The 15,817-nt window shown below is 40.9% G+C and overlaps 3 protein-coding genes across 3 annotated transcripts; 2 read left to right on the top strand and 1 right to left on the bottom strand.

Annotated features, from left to right (window-relative positions):
• Positions 1 to 742: 742 nt before the first annotated feature.
• LOC137930373 (ribosome biogenesis protein BOP1 homolog) lies at positions 743 to 8,436 on the bottom strand. The gene is made up of 16 exons (XM_068773619.1): positions 8,242 to 8,436; positions 8,046 to 8,162; positions 7,599 to 7,682; positions 6,827 to 7,175; positions 6,174 to 6,336; positions 5,390 to 5,531; positions 5,124 to 5,306; positions 4,274 to 4,417; positions 4,016 to 4,183; positions 3,761 to 3,935; positions 3,402 to 3,617; positions 3,219 to 3,322; positions 2,855 to 3,028; positions 2,611 to 2,756; positions 2,311 to 2,460; positions 743 to 953 (listed from the first exon to the last, which is right to left on the bottom strand). The coding sequence occupies exons 1-16, from the start codon at positions 8,311 to 8,313 to the stop codon at positions 800 to 802; spliced, it is 2,541 nt and encodes an 846-aa protein (XP_068629720.1). The 5' UTR covers positions 8,314 to 8,436; the 3' UTR covers positions 743 to 799.
• A 244-nt stretch (positions 8,437 to 8,680) lies between these two features.
• On the top strand, positions 8,681 to 9,472 carry LOC137931268 (bolA-like protein 3). Its single transcript, XM_068774699.1, has 3 exons — positions 8,681 to 8,887; positions 9,018 to 9,164; positions 9,270 to 9,472. Exons 1-3 carry the CDS (start codon positions 8,840 to 8,842, stop codon positions 9,399 to 9,401), a joined length of 327 nt encoding a protein of 108 aa, XP_068630800.1. The 5' UTR covers positions 8,681 to 8,839; the 3' UTR covers positions 9,402 to 9,472.
• A 1,317-nt stretch (positions 9,473 to 10,789) lies between these two features.
• On the top strand, positions 10,790 to 15,099 carry eIF3f1 (eukaryotic translation initiation factor 3 subunit f1). Its single transcript, XM_068771822.1, has 5 exons — positions 10,790 to 10,910; positions 11,073 to 11,219; positions 12,193 to 12,542; positions 14,439 to 14,591; positions 14,929 to 15,099. Exons 1-5 carry the CDS (start codon positions 10,802 to 10,804, stop codon positions 15,001 to 15,003), a joined length of 834 nt encoding a protein of 277 aa, XP_068627923.1. The 5' UTR covers positions 10,790 to 10,801; the 3' UTR covers positions 15,004 to 15,099.
• The last annotated feature ends 718 nt before the right edge of the window (positions 15,100 to 15,817 follow it).

Raw genomic sequence — 15,817 nt, 5'->3', positions numbered from 1 at the left:
CCGTTTTGAAAAAAATACGAAGCATAATATGTCACAAATAGTACCTTTGATATATTTTTTTTAAAGAAAAGTCGATTTTTTCTATCTTATTTTACTGTCTTGAACACTATGACCAAAAATGAATGATTTCTATTGGTTTTTTGTTATTTTATTATTTTATTATTATACACTAACTGTGCTAATAGATAAAAAGTAAACAGTATGAATAGCTTTTGCAGTTTTTATTTAAAATAATTCGCAAATTAATTTATTTCTGCAAAACATGCAAAAAATATTATTTAAGCGAAGTTCAAACCTCTTGGGTATGAAAAAAATGTATGAATGTATGGGTGGACAGCCTGTATATTTATGTTATCCTGACACGACGTAATTAAAACGCTCTTCGTAAAATGTAAATGTTTTATGTATCTTTTCAAATTCAGGTTATCTTTTAAAAGTTCTTGCAAAGTTGTTAGCCAACAGATTACATATTTCTACGTAAAATTAAAAAAAAAAAATTTAGAAATTGTCACATAACACAAGTCACGGGCGTATTAAACCAAAGGTGGATTTTGTCGTTTCTTCAATTTTTTAATGTCATCATTAACTGAATATAACAATGAATCTCGCTGGCTCATGCTGTCCACTAGTCCGTAATGCTTAAAATGTGGTATTTAATTGCAGATATAATGACATTTAAAAAAATAACAGTAGAGGGAGCAAGGTAAATTAAGAAATAAAGAGGTAAAATAAAAGTGGCAGACATTGTCACATTGTTTATTTACAATAGGAAATGATTCGCGTGGAGTTGCGCAAGGCGCTAGGCGTAGAGTCGCAGCGTGCCGTCCGCGTTGGCGGCGAGCAGCCAGGGCTGCGCGGGGTGCCAGCACACGTGCAGCACGGCCAGCTGCTGGCGCGGCGGCGCGGCGCGCAGCTGCTTCAGCGGCACCAGTAACGGGTTTTGCAGCAAGTCGCTGTGCAATGGAGGGTCCAGTTTATTTATGCTCATTATTAAAACTACCCTGTGGCTTCAAGCGAAAATGTCATCAAAACAATTATATTAATATTAAGAAAAGTTAAAGTCCCACACGATTAGTGTTATACTATGTTAAATGGGTAATAGTAAACATTTAATGTGTAACTAACAAACAGTGGCAGACGGGGCCGGTACAAGCCTCTTTCTATTATTTCTCGAGGAGAACTTACCAAGCGCTGACCGATCAAGTGTCAATTGTGTACTTCAATTGTCCTTTGGAAAACTACAATGCTCCTTTTTAGTTAATTAAACAGCTATTTATGAGTTATTTCAGGTACTGCATAACATAAGGAGATAATAATGAGGGGCAACTAAAGAACTAATTTCTATAACAACAAAGGTGTCCAATGGTCAGAATGGCACATCATGCTCAACTATAAAAAAGGATTTTCGCCAAAGCTGTTCTCAGCAGAGTTAGAACAAATATTTAGGAAATTAGATTGGGATGGCCTAGGACTAAATATAAACGGAATGTGACTTAAATCACCCGAGATTCACTAATGACCTTTGGTTGTTTTGGAAGAAAATGCAAAAACAATTCAAAAATCAGATTTAGAATCGAACTCTTCCGAGACAAAAATGATGCCAAGCCAGCAGCAGATATAATCAGCAGTCATAAAGTTGAGAATGCAATCCAGACCAATACCAGTGATCAAAGGTGTAAACAGGTAGAAAGAATTGGTAGCTATTCTTTCTAGTTCTTTATCTGGATGGAGGGAATGTTAAGCACTAAAGGAAATAATGAAAAGCAAACAATTAGGCATCAAGATAAGAAAAAAATTGATACACTTATCCTACCCTCCATCACATATGACTGCGATACTTGGCTCCGGTAAAACAACAGGGAGCAACCGGCAACATGTCAGAGCCAAAGAAAGGAGTATCCCAGAGATAAAACTAAGAGACAAAATCAGAAATTTGAGGAAGAACAAAACTAATCAACATCCGGACACAGATTGATAATAAAAAAAAGATTTAAAAATGCTAACTAAACTGGTTAAAAAAATGTAATAGTTGGGTAATAAAGCCTGCTAATGTTATTATAACAACGCCGTATTGAGATCGCGTTGCAGTGCGCTGCGGGTGCGCTGCGGGTGCGCACATCCGGCTCGCGGCAGCTGCGCACGCTGACACGCTGACGCCTGACGCTCTCGTATTGCTTACTCGCGTGCATTACAAGTTCTTATTTAGATAGATCGATCAGCAATTTTACGTGTCGTGAAAATAGTTTAATGACGTCTATTTATACACTAATGTAGGTGCGCGAGTACGCGCGTGCGTTGGCGTGCGCTCACTTGTAGACCATGCCGTGCGAGACGACGATGTGGCGGTCGTCGCCGGCCGACGCGAACAGCGGGTAGCGGCGGTGGAAGGCCACGGAGCGCACCGCGCCGCCGTGCAGCCGCAGCGTCTGGTACGGCTTTGAAGACAGCTCCAGGTCGAACCTGACACATCGAGCACACAGCTAGTTAACATTCAGTCAATTGAAAAACTATACGAGTATTTGCTATTGGGGGAAGGTGGGGGAAGGTGGGGGAAGGTGGGGGAAGGTGGGGGAAGGAAGCGGGAGGTAGCGACCGTCGGTGGCGACTCACCAGATGCACTTGCGGTCGTAGGACGCGAGCAGCAGGTTGTCGCCGGCCGGGTGCAGCGCCATGGCACTGAGCCACTGTGCGCCCGCCAACAGCTTGCGCACCAGCTCCTGCTTCACCAGGTCGTATACGCGCACGGCACGCTGCGTCTGCAAGACAACAAAATAACCCGTAACAAATGCACGAGCGACCATTCAGTAGCACCATGAAGTTATTGTTACGGAGACGGTGGGCCGGGCGCACGCACCGCGACGAAGAGCAGCGGCTTGTGCGGGTGGAAGTGCGCGCACTGCATGCGGCCGGGCGCGCGCCGGAACGGCAGCTGGCTGCGGCGCCGCGACACCTGGTGCACAGCCACGCCGCGCGACGCGCCGTCCTCCAGCGTCACCGCCACGTAATCGCCGCGCGCGTGCCACGACACCTGTCAATTTAAACAAGTCACTTCGCGTCTCTAATCATATATTACGACGGCAAAAATATTTAACAAACCCCATTTTGTACATTTTCCACGTGTTCTGTGGAGACGAGATAGTGGAGATGTTGTTGATATTGTCATTAACTAGTGTAGATGGAGCTGCGGGTGAGGGCGTGAGGGTGGCGAGGATACGTACGTGTTGCACGGGCTTGAAGTGCGCGACGGAGATGCGCACGCCGCGCGCCCACTGCGCCGCGTCCGGCCGCTCCCACTGCACGCAGCCGGCCGTGCGCTCGTCCACTGCGCACACAACACGCGGTCAGCATGCGAACAACACACAAGCGAGTGAACAATGAGGGTGCAGGGTGCAGGCGCTCACTGAGGTCGCGCGCGGGCGGCGGCTCCGCGAGCAGGTCGTCGGTGAGGCGCGCCGTGCGGTGCGCTCCCACGTCTGCGCCCGGGTTGAGCAGCAACAGGCGCCGGCCCGCCGCCGCCGCCACTAGGCTCAGGCCGCCGCTCGGCGTCCACTGCACCTGCCGCACCGCCTCGCCCAACTCGATGGTGCGCAGACAGCGCCCCGTGCTCGCCTCCCACACTGCCGACGCGTACGATTGTTTAAAACGATGGATTTGAGAGAACAATGCTAGAAGGGAATTGTTATCGGTGAAAACATCCCAATCGATGTCGCTTTCAACAGCCAATTACGAATTCCACGAGAGATAGCAGCGGCTAACGTACCCTTGACGGTACCGTCGTCGCTGCCCGACACCACGTACTGGCCGGAGGGGTCGAAGTCTGCGGAGCGCACCAAGTCTGCGTGGCCGCGGAATTGCAGCACCTCGCTCGTGGGGAAGGGCTGCAGGTCGCGCGGCGACGGTAGTTTGGGCACTAGATCCTCGGGATTGATCGTCAGCTGTAACAGTAAGGGCGGGGCGGTCAGTTGGTTGTTGTGAATGCGTGTGGTGCGTGCAGAGCTTGGCGGGCGCCACTCACCCGCATCTTGATGGCGCGCGGTGCCAGGTAAAGGTCAAGGCAGCGCAGGAACCGCTCACGCACGAAGCGCTCGTAGGCCGGCACGGCGCGGAGGCAGCCGTGGCGCGTCGGCAGGAACGTGTACTTGCGCTTCCAGGGCGTCTCCTTCAGCTCGTCCCACTCTTTCATCTGAAGCATTAAGTATGTGCGTATGAGCCGGGCGTGCCGCGGGCGAACGCGGCGGGCGTGCCGCGGGCGGGCAGCGGGCGGCGCACGGACCTCCTTGTCGTCGAGCAGGTACTCGGGCGGCGGGTTGTAGCTCTCGGCGTGTGCGGGCGGCGCGCGGCGCGGCGCGGGTATGTGCCGCTGCAGCGCGCGGGCCTCCACGCTGCCAGCGCCCCACAGGTCGTAGAACTTCACCTCCTGCACGCAAACATCTCCTTACATAAAACCACTGTACTGCAAGCGACAGACAGACTATGTATAATAATAACCAACCAAATATGTATTTGCCAGGGGCAAAATATAAGTCTACGTCTATTTTCTGTGTGGTGCGAATGTTGCGAGTTTATCCCACGCGATGGCGTCGTACAAGACCGGTTTGTTTTTAACGCACGATTTAACCTTCTTATCTTCACTTGTTTAATGTGTGACTATGTGAACTACGCAGACAATGAAGGCAAGCAGCCCAGAAAACCCTGCGACTCGCATTTATAAACATTTTTCACAAATTGAGAAAACGTTCGTGTATTTGAGTGGCTAAACATAATTAATATATTATAATATTATTGGTTATCGGCGATGCGCGGCGTGCAGAGTCGATGAATTGAAAAACAATGTTGTGGCCGCTGCCAACACGATCTCACAGAGCTAAGGTAACCTATATAAAAAAGTTACAAAGACTATTTTAATGATAAATTGTTCCACTTTTGAAAAAAAAAATCATATAAACGCATCTCTTCATTCCTTTACAAATACCTGACGACTGATGACTCCCGCTAATGGCAAGTCTATAGCCTGTTATTTTCACTTTATACACATAACAGAAGTAATTTACTGATTTCTCATCAAATGTTTGGAAGCAGAAAGCCAAAGGCATAATGGCGTGAGAGTAAAGAGGGAACGGGACCTTGTTCTTCTTGCGCTCGTCGGCGATCTGTTTCCTAGTCTTGGTCCAGCCCATCTTGAGCGCGTGCACGAGGCGGGCCACTCGGCGCTGCTCGTCGCGCGACGGCAGGAACGAGCGCTTGTGTTCAGGGAAGGCGCGCAGTGGCGTCGCCATCACCTCGCGGCTGAACCACTCCACCCACGGCTGCGGATCAACACATTGGTTAGGTTAGGACTAGACTGTCGGCGTGCAAGCACCAGTACAGTAGTATTGATTGACTGACTTACCTGATACTCGTCATGCTCAGGGTTGGGTACTCGACCTTCGCGGATTCTGGCGATCAGCTCGAGATCTTTCTTTGAGAGTATGATCGCCTGCCCTGTCGAAGGATCGTGGACCGTGCGCCAGAAGTCCGGGTCCTCACATTTCCTGTGATCAAATACATTTAAGTGCCAGCCACAAGCCTGTTTATTGTCACTACACTACACTTTGGATCATTTGATGTTATCACTTATGTATGTCGAAGGAAGACCATAAGAACAGTCTAATTTTATTAAAATAATCATCATCTCATGGTCTTCTTCATAGATTTCAATAGTACTGGTTGGAGGTCGCCGGCATCCAGCGTCCGCTCACGACATTACCAAGGTTATCTATACACCGTGCACAAGCAAGGATCAAGTCGACCTCTCTTATAATATTTTTTTTAATTTCAAAAGAGTTCCTAAAACATCTAGTGAACAAAGTGTACACAATTAACAAACTCTCATCTTTTTCATCAATTTCCCAAATGTCCTAAAAGCAGCAGTTGGAACAAATCATTCAAATTTCCTTTAACTGTAAAACAAGTGTCTGACTGATGACATTTTAACATTCTCTGTTTGACAAACTTATATTTATTTGTTAATGAAAAATGTTGTTCCAATAGATATTAACATTACTGGTGTATGTTACAAGGTTAATGCTGCTGTTGTGATAGCATATACATACATACATACAGTTATAATAAATAATAAAATGATTGTAAGGTTAGTTAGTACAAGTTGTAGTGAGTTAGTTAAGTGGGTGCACCTGAGGAAGTCGTCGATGCGGTCGGAGCGCGGCTGGCGCGCGATGCGGCGGCCCAGCACGTCGTAGCCCACGTGCTCGTAGTCGTCGTACCAGTGGCGCGGCACCGAGCCCGCCGCGTTCACGCGCTCCTCCTCGTCCGATGTGTCACCAGACTCATACTCATCTGCACGCACACACGCACACACGCACACCGTCATCCTACTGCCTCTAAGTGAATGCAGCAAGTGCTTGCTCATTGCACACACTGCACCACAACTTCAAGCCCACTAATAGGATATAAGTAATCTATCACAAATTACTCATTCAATTATTTGTTGTAATACCAGAATGGCTGTATTGCATGTTAGGAAGTACATAAACACACATACCACAGTAACAGGTGGACTTTGCACATCATTACAAAATTGCTCTGCCTCCTATTAAATAATGGGCAGGCATATCACTTATCATTGAGAGTGTTACCTTGTAATGCTAACCAGAGTGATAAAATGCAAAATGATCCAACTGATTTAATAGCATTACTTGCTTTACAATTTACACAACTTTTGTGCTTGTTTAGATATGTTAACACAACATGCATATACTATACTGTTACTTCCTGTAATTAGATTTCTCTAATTTTGGTAGGCTCTGCCAAATGCTGCCAGTATTACCTTTGGTCTGCACGGGATGTATCTCGACGGCAGTTTCTTTAATTTTTTCAGCCAAGGCCTCAATGTTGTTACTTGTTATTAAACCTGGGCGGGATTTTGCTTGCTTTGCTTTAATTTCTTTCTTTTTAATGGCTTTCTGTTTGGCCCTGCCCGGTAATTGTTTGTTTGACTTGTCAGTAGACACTGACAATGCATGGCCACTTCCAGACTCTGCTCCGCTGTCCTCATTTTCCAGTTTAGCTTTACTTTGAGATTTTTCTAATGGATTCTCATCATCTGACCCAAATTCCTCAATACTGCTGGATTCATTGCCATTATCACTGCTGCCTTCTTCTGAGTCAGTAAGATCCTGCAAAGTAATGTAAAAATTAAATTGCTTTTGTGTTAAGAGAAAATCTTTAAACATTCATTTAAATATCTAATTAAAGATAAAATCTGTAGGTACAATTCATTGTCTTTTAATATGTAAAATGAATGGGCACTAATCGGTATATTATTTAAATTTATTTTAAAAGTCACTGCATGCAAGCTATTAGCAGTTTTACAAAATACACAACAAACTCAGTCATTTCAATAGGGCTTCTGTTATACAAAGAATACTTATTTAGAAGCCAGGGCCACAAATTTTTGTACAGAGTTAATTAAAATAAAGATTATTCTTCTTCTTCTTCTAAGCTGATAAATGCCCACCGCAAGCCACCAGAAATTCCCGTGACTGAAAATTATTATTGTTATAATTAAATTAATATTTTGTAAGACAAAGGCAACTTACGGATGACTCATTGGCAGACTCTCTGGGTTCATCATCTAGGTCATCGCTCAAGAGAGAGTCTGCACTATCGTCAAACACCACACCCTGAAATATAACATTGATTTTTTGTTTTATAAAATATAAAACAATATTGGAAAGTATACGCCAACTGTAGTTAAAACATTTGACCATTCAAAATCTGAACACAACTAAGTACTGAAAGCACTGCAAATGTTTAGTTTCTAGTCCTGAATGTTCCAATGTTTTAGATTCTGTATATGTAAGATGGCATAGAGGAAAAAAAAGAATTTACTTAAAATTTGTAATTTAGACAATAATGCAAAATAAATTACAAATTGGCATAGGGTCTATAATAATAAATACATACATATATATATGTATAATAAATACATATATATATATATATAATAAATACGTATGTTCTCTGCATATATAGGGTACATTTACATCTTGTTCTGCGTCTGAAGGAACTTCGTCATCTTGCTGCTCGGAGTCGGAGGAGTCGTCCGCTGCGTCCAGATTACCGCGAAGCAAGTCTTCATCTTTTTCAGATTTGTTTATGTTCTGAAATGTTAAAAAATGTCTAGCAAAATAAAGCAAACAAACCGGCACTCAATTACATTTTGAAGCCAAATAAACTTACACTCTCTTGTTCTTTATCTTCACTATTTTCTGTAATTTTTCGTTTTAACAAACCAGTTTTATAAGGCGGCATTTTCAATGCAATTACGCATAGTTTCACTTATTTAAAGAAATACCGTTATGGTTTTCTTCTAATTTATCAACTATTCAAGTACACGTGTTTCGAGGTTCGAAAAACTTCTCTAAACACAGCCTGTCATTTTTGTATACTTATCACCTCTTTTCACAAAATCTATGGGCAAAGGAGTTACGGTGATACAGGCAAAGTTTAAATTCAACGGTGTATTTTTTATGATGCAGTCATTTAATACATAAAAAAAATTACCACAGAAATTAAATTTTGTGTTTAAAATATTTTAGTTTACAAATTTTATATATTTCTATTGTGACAGCTTTTACATTATAGTTAACATTTGACAAATGACAATAAAACAAAATTGGACAATTTAAGGTTATGTTATGTAAAAATACCTCGAAAATAATATAAACGCGGAGAAATTTCTTAAAAGCGGATATAATTCTTATCAATATGAAATATTTTTCTTTATAAAATGAAATTTCATAATTAGTTTTCTCTTTAATAATTTTATTTATTAAAAATGTTACGAAAATTTCTTAGAACTTTGCAGCCCCTTGTTTCTGTGAGAGTAAGTTATATTTGTATAGATTAAATTAATTTTTAACAAGAGAGCTCGATATCTTCTAAATGTGCTTTAAAATATTTAAATTCGTTGTATTAACCATATTTAGTTGTATTCAACCATATTTATAAAACAGTACCGCGCTGCTGGTGGAGGCGGGGCGTTTGAACAGAATTGCAAGACCAAAGAGCAACAACTAACTGAAGTATTAAAACGTGCATTACCTGGTATTACATACGTTAGTGTGGAGGATATTTCTGGTGGATGTGGTGCGATGTTTGAGGTAAAAAATTAATGAACTTGTACACTAATATTTGCTAACGCTTACTTTATAAAAATCTTTGATATTGTTATAATAAATTTTATGATTTTCTGTTTGTATGTGCAGATTAGTGTGGAGGCTAAAGAATTTGCAGGTTTATCCAGAGTAAAGCAACATCGCTTAGTTACCGACTCCTTGAAGAATGAAATTGCTGAAATGCATGGGATACGCATTCATACCACACCACCGCAGCAGTAAAGCTGAAAAAGACCTACAAAGTTGTTTTGTTGAATAATAAATATTAATTAGTTCAATTAATGTAACAAAAATAGTGAATTGTTGATTTGCATTACAAAGTTTCTGTTCAATTCCCACCTCTAATTAGTAAATAATTTATTTCTATATCAGGATACTTTAATATTGTGGTTTATATTTACTAGGTGGAAAACCAAAAATTTACTCTGACATTTCTTGATAAACTTTTTATAATTTTATTATAATATAAATACAAAAAACCAAAATTTACATATATTTATATATACTTACTGAATAAGAATATAGATTTGCTGGCATTTATGCTCTCATTTAGACAGTCAGCTATTAACAATGACTGTGTCTGTATTCCTGTGTGGATCGATTATCTGTTTTGAACCTGAATCCACATTCAATTATTGCTCTGCTTATGTCTTTTCTTTGAAGACATGCAAATTGGCCATGTTGTACTAGAGCTTAAATTTTAGAACACAAAGATTTACCAGTGTTTACTGAATACCTAGTTCATCAAAGTAAGAGAAGTTTTGAAAACATTTTCATTCCTGATGTAATTTTATGCTTGCGTTTTGGGTTAAGGTGAGTTTTTCAGAACTCGGTCGTACATAAACCTCAGTGTAATTTTGAGGATGTGGATTTCAATAATAGAATCCGTTGATTTAAAGCTAATGTCACAAGAGTGCATTTGTGCTGCTTTGCGTTACCTGCAAATAAAACTTTATTTATGCAGTAGCCACTTCTGTAAAAGCTTAAGTTCTAATTAGCGAAAGCATTAAAGAGTAATACTCCATCCTAACCGAAAAGAAGTGGAACACTATTGTGTGTAAGTAAACTACATGGGTGTTTCATATGGAATTCTTGTATTGTCATAGTGTCGAATGTCTACCTTTCTCGTCCTAAATATCACGGGAGGTTCCTACAACGGAGTGCATGTATTTATCAAAGAAACATGGCTATGTATACATCTGTGGGAATAATATCAAAAAGTTCCCACATTCGCGCGGCGCATAAATTATAATTCTGTTGCAGCTCCAGCCGGTGCACAAAGTCCGTTATTTGTCTACAAGACAATTATTTTGGGGTCGATCGTGTCTATTGTGATACTTGTCACATGTTATTCATTTGAAATAAATTAAAATTTATTAGTTCAGAAGACGCTAATATTTGGCATAAATAATTAAAGACTGACCTGAGTCAGATAACACTGCAAAAGGCTATCGACACATAAGACAAATTAAATGTAATTAGTAATATATTTTTTTGTGTAAAATTATTTATATAAATATCTACATTAAATAGTAACTTTTATGAGGTAAGTGGCCGTACAATCATAATACCAATGTCATAATCTAATGAAAAGAGCATTTGCACTGTCTTTCAAATCCAAAATGGCGCTCAACTTGGTTGTCAAGATACATCCTGTGGTTTTGTTTCAAATTGTCGACGCGTACGAGCGGCGAAATGCAGATTCACATCGAGTTATCGGCACTCTTTTGGGTAACTATTGTCATGGTGCAACTATTCATAATTTATTGTACGTTTAAGTGTAGACATCGTGAAACTAACCTATTCATACCTGTAGTCACAAAAATAAATACCAACAGATGCAAAACTATTAACCGTGTGTTTTAGCATATAAAAATATTTTGCATTCCAAAGGAACGTCGGACAAGGGCGTGGTGGAAGTGACAAACTGCTTCTGCGTGCCGCACAAAGAACACGCAGATCAGGTTGAAGCCGAGCTTAATTATGCGATGGACGTGTACGAGCTCAATAGAAGGGTCAACGCCTCCGAGAACATCGTTGGTAAAGTCTGAATAATTCTTTCTAATAGTTAAACCTTATAATTTGCTTTATTTGCTCAAAAAGCTTTCATTGCTAGATTTAAAAAAGATGTCAAAGAATGCTTGTGTGCTAAGGGTTACTGCACTTTTAATGAATATAAAAATTAGCAGTGTTTTTTAAAGATATATAAGTTGGTATTATTTAAAAACAATTTTAATGTCTCACTGATTTTTGCCCGTTCTTCTCAGGTCTGAGGCATTTATCACCTGAACAGGTGGTAGACCCAACTTGACATTAAAGATTGATGTAATTTTTCATGTGTTGAATAAAGAATTTTTGCATTTGAATTTAAATGGCATAGTCACCACCTTTTTTTTGCAAAAATGGCATGAGATTTATCAACATTAAATGTACAATATCTTTAAAATATTCATTAGTGAAAGGTGGAAATCTTTCAGATAAATTAAAAAATTGCAGACACCACTCTGGCGCTTTTGTCTTAATAAATATCCTAAACACATGTTTTGTTGGTTGTAATGGTGTAACCATCATACATCTCTATATACGTGGTTATGGGCACCTGTACCCATTGCTATTTCTAATCAGCTTATGATATTCTATCTCCTCACCTTACATGAAAATGTAAGAGAACTACAGCTAAACTTGTGCTATCTACACCACAAGTGTTTGGATGAATAACTCTTGAGAGGCACTAACATTTTTCCTGTACATGAATTTTGGTTGTTAATAGGCACTAATATTAGAACACAATGAACAACTTTTGTACACAAAAAAATGAAGCATGTGCTTTGGTCTTCTGACTACTGGTTACTTTATATTCATAAAATGAACATTGCTACTTGACAGCGTAATTTTTGATTGATAAAAAGTTTTGCACCCAAGAAAGAGTCTGAAGTGTCTTTAGTGTTAGTTTGTTCAGTTTAAGTAGTCTTATGTTCATTGAGGGACTGAGCATGAGTGTTTTAATGTGCAGGCTGGTGGGCTACAGGCAACGAAGTGACTAACCACTCATCTGTGATCCACGAGTACTATTCGCGTGAGTGTCGCGAGCCGGTGCATGTGACATTAGACACGTCGCTGGCGGGCGCGCGCATGGGCCTGCGTGGCTATGTGTGTGCGCCACTAGGCGTCCCTCGTGGCAAGCAGGGTTGTATGTTCACTCCTGTTGATGTCTCGCTCACCTGCTACGAGCCTGAGGTGGTGGGCCTACAGTTGTGCCAAAAGACTATGGGCGCGAATGGGCGCGCTCGCCAGGTGAAGCCAGTGCTAGATTTGGCACAGGTTGCTGATGCCGCCAGCAAGCTTTCCAGCCTGCTTGATCAGGTATGCAACTAACTTTCGGAATATATGTCCTATTATAATAGTTGGTTACTAATGTTGTCAACTTGATGCTTCTACAAATGTCCTTACCCCCCATGGTGTAAGATCATTACTGGCACAAAAGAAATATAGTTAAAGATTAAATAAGAAAAGCCAATAATTTTCTTCATGTGCGTTTGTAGTTCAATATATTTTAACACTGCCATTACTATATACATTTCTTTAATTTTCTACAAAGAAGATGCTTAAAGTGGACAGAGTAGCGTAATGCTTTGCACTGTTATTGTCATTCACCAGCTGTGATTTTTGATTTGTTCATAAATTTAAATATCATGCAAAGTAGAAACAGCTGAAACAGTCTTTCAATTATCAAAATGATTGAGTGCATGTAAATCATCATTTTGTTGAAGTCCATGACACCGTTTCCAGAGTTCAGCATGGTCATCACCCATTATCAGTGATAGTTTGTTTAAACTACATATAACTACATATATAGGTACTATAAGGAAGGAGGTACATTTCTGTGAAAGGGGGGTAAAAAAAGCAACAAAATTTATCAAGACAGGTTTGGAAGGTATTGCGTAAGATCTGTCTCACACCCTTGAGTAGAGATTGATGAGTGTCCACATAGACCAGAGGAATTTGTCGATAAAACAATTGATATTTGTTTATGTATGTGATATAGTTTCCTAAGCGCTGCATATATAATCATACAAAGTTGCTGTAATGGTCCCCTCAAACCACATAAGATTTTCTTATCTGAGATTAGTGCAGTACCATGAAGCGGACTGCATTTTCGGCATCAGTTCGAACTTGACAGCCTTGGCAGAATGAATAGAAAAATTGAAATTCTCGTCCTCATTATCATGAAATGCAGTGGTGAAATAAGTTTGAGTGAAGATGAGTTTGATTTAGAGTTACTAAACAAGGAGATTCATAGTAAAGCTAGAGAGCCGGGCGAAAGCGCGACCGCGAGCAGCAGTGATGACAGTGAAGAAGTAAGAGGCTTAAGAGCACGACAGATCAGAATAATTGATAGTGGCAGTGATAGTTATACAGCAGGAGACCCACAATTTGACAATTCTGAATGGATTAGTTGTACAGAATCTGAAGAGATACCCTCAAGAATACCGTTTATGGCCGGAGACGCTTCTGCAGGACCGCACAGACGAAAGAGCCGTTGGATTTTTTCAAACTGTTTTTTATTGACGAACTCGTGAGTGAAATATTTAAGGAAGAAAATAAGTATGCAAGAATAATACTACAAAACAGGACGCTATCGCCGTATACGAGATGGAACACTTGGCAGTGCGACTGTTGAAGAAATGTGGGCATTTATTGGAGTTATAATAAATATGGGGACAATACCGCTGGCGAATTTACAAGAATACTGGGCACGGAATGACGTTAGTTACATTCCCTTTTATTCGATTAAATTTACGAGACAGATTTTGCCTGATTTTCAGAATGCTGCATCTGAAAACAATTCAGTCAAGCGATGCAAATCCAAGAACATGTTACAGCAAGTGCTTTCTTGATTATATTTTACACCGGGACAAGAAATTTGTGTGGATGTGTCCACTGTCAAATTCAAAGGTCGGATTTCATAAAATACCATACAAAGACTAATGTGTAAGAAATTATGTTCATGAAGGTGTAAAGGTATGTTAAATATTAAAATGTAAAAGTTTTAAGTGTTACTTTGTGTTTAATCAAAAAAGCGCCGCGTTACGCTTCGTGTTGCTGGTGGGTCCAGGCGAAAATGGTCACGAGTGCAAAGGGTTAGTGATAGTGTTCCATTTAGTGTCATTGGCAACTCCACTTGTGACAGTATTTAAGAAGCGATTTTGTAAATGTAGATGTGTTAGGCCAGCACTGAGGGAGTATGAACGTGTGCAGGTGCTGCAGTACGTGGAGGAGGTGCTGGCCGAGCGCGCGACGCCTAACAACAGCGCGGGCCGCGCGCTCCTCGAGCTGGCGCACTCGCTGCCCAGCCTCGCCGCCGACTCGTTGGCCGACGCCTTCGCCTCCAGCGTCAAGGATCTTCTCATGGTGAGTGTGCTAGCTACGCTGTTGCGATTGAAAGCTGTAGCAGGCAGACCTGAGACAAACATTGCATCAGTATTAGGTGTACATGATGCGCAGCTCGCTTTCTTTAATGCGCTAATTATGTTTACCCTCTCAGCTTCAAGGTCTGCCGCTTTGAGTAATGCTTGAAGGGGAGGTGTTGGAGTCATCTTATCACTTTCCAATTTTATTTATTATTAGCGTTATCGCTCAGTGGAGTTTTGAAGTATCGATAGGTTTTATGATGATTTTATTATGATTAATAATTTGCTTTCAAGATTTGTTTAGTTTGTTCATTGCAAAACCAACAAACGTTGTGCAGGTGGTGACACTGGCGCAGCTGATCAAGACTCAGCTGCAACTCAACGAGAAGCTGACCTTGCTCACGTCGCAGTGAGAGCCCATCTTAGTTAAACCCAAAAAGATCCGGGTTGCGCCCATCAACCGAAAAACATTTCATTTCAATAAGTGCTAAATAAATTATAAAATGCAATTATCTTTTATTGTATTCCATTTTATCGGAAGTGATGCCCGGCCGAGCCCGAGCCACTGAGTCCACGCGCCAAGCGGAGTGATGAAACCAAGCTCTTGAACAAAATCACCAGCAGGAGAACTCGCTCCTATGCTGTAGGCTGGCTTATTGCTATGAGGCAGCGTCGCGGGCACGGCACCATACTCATTGTGCAAAAGAACAATTCGGGCAGTTTTCGATCTCGGAACACTGCTCACTACATACCAACGCGCCAGATACAATCACATAATGATAATTTACTAAAAAACGGCGATCACCAATCTTTTAATACATGAAGGAAAATTAAGTTCGTAACATTAAGTTTTTGTACACATTAGGTTGATTGGTCCTTTTTGGGACAAGGTTTGCTACTGTAATAAAATCTTTGAAGCAATTTCACATTTGTCCTTGAGAAAATTTAAAGCTTATGTTAAGGCAACATTTATTAGTAAAGCCTGTAATTGTATCGATGATTGCATAGGAGATGGGCATGGGGTACTGATTGTCACCTGACCTGTAGACAATATATAGTAAATTTGTCATTAAAAGAGTAGCCGTCGAGATTCTTGGCAGGTTCTTAGTTATAGGTTCAACATTTTGAATCTGGTTTTTAAATTTATATTCTATTAATGTCTCGAGTCTGTTTGAAACGATAAGTATTAGTTTTTGTTGCTACAATCTGCTTTGAGTTTTAAGTTAT

The sequence above is a fragment of the Battus philenor genome, unplaced genomic scaffold (assembly GCF_028537555.1).
Source record: "Battus philenor isolate CCGP_79_NKW_IND1 unplaced genomic scaffold, ilBatPhil1.0.hap1 SCAF_11, whole genome shotgun sequence".
In the NCBI taxonomy this organism is placed as follows: domain Eukaryota; kingdom Metazoa; phylum Arthropoda; class Insecta; order Lepidoptera; family Papilionidae; genus Battus; species Battus philenor.
This window is presented reverse-complemented; position numbering and strand designations above follow the sequence as displayed.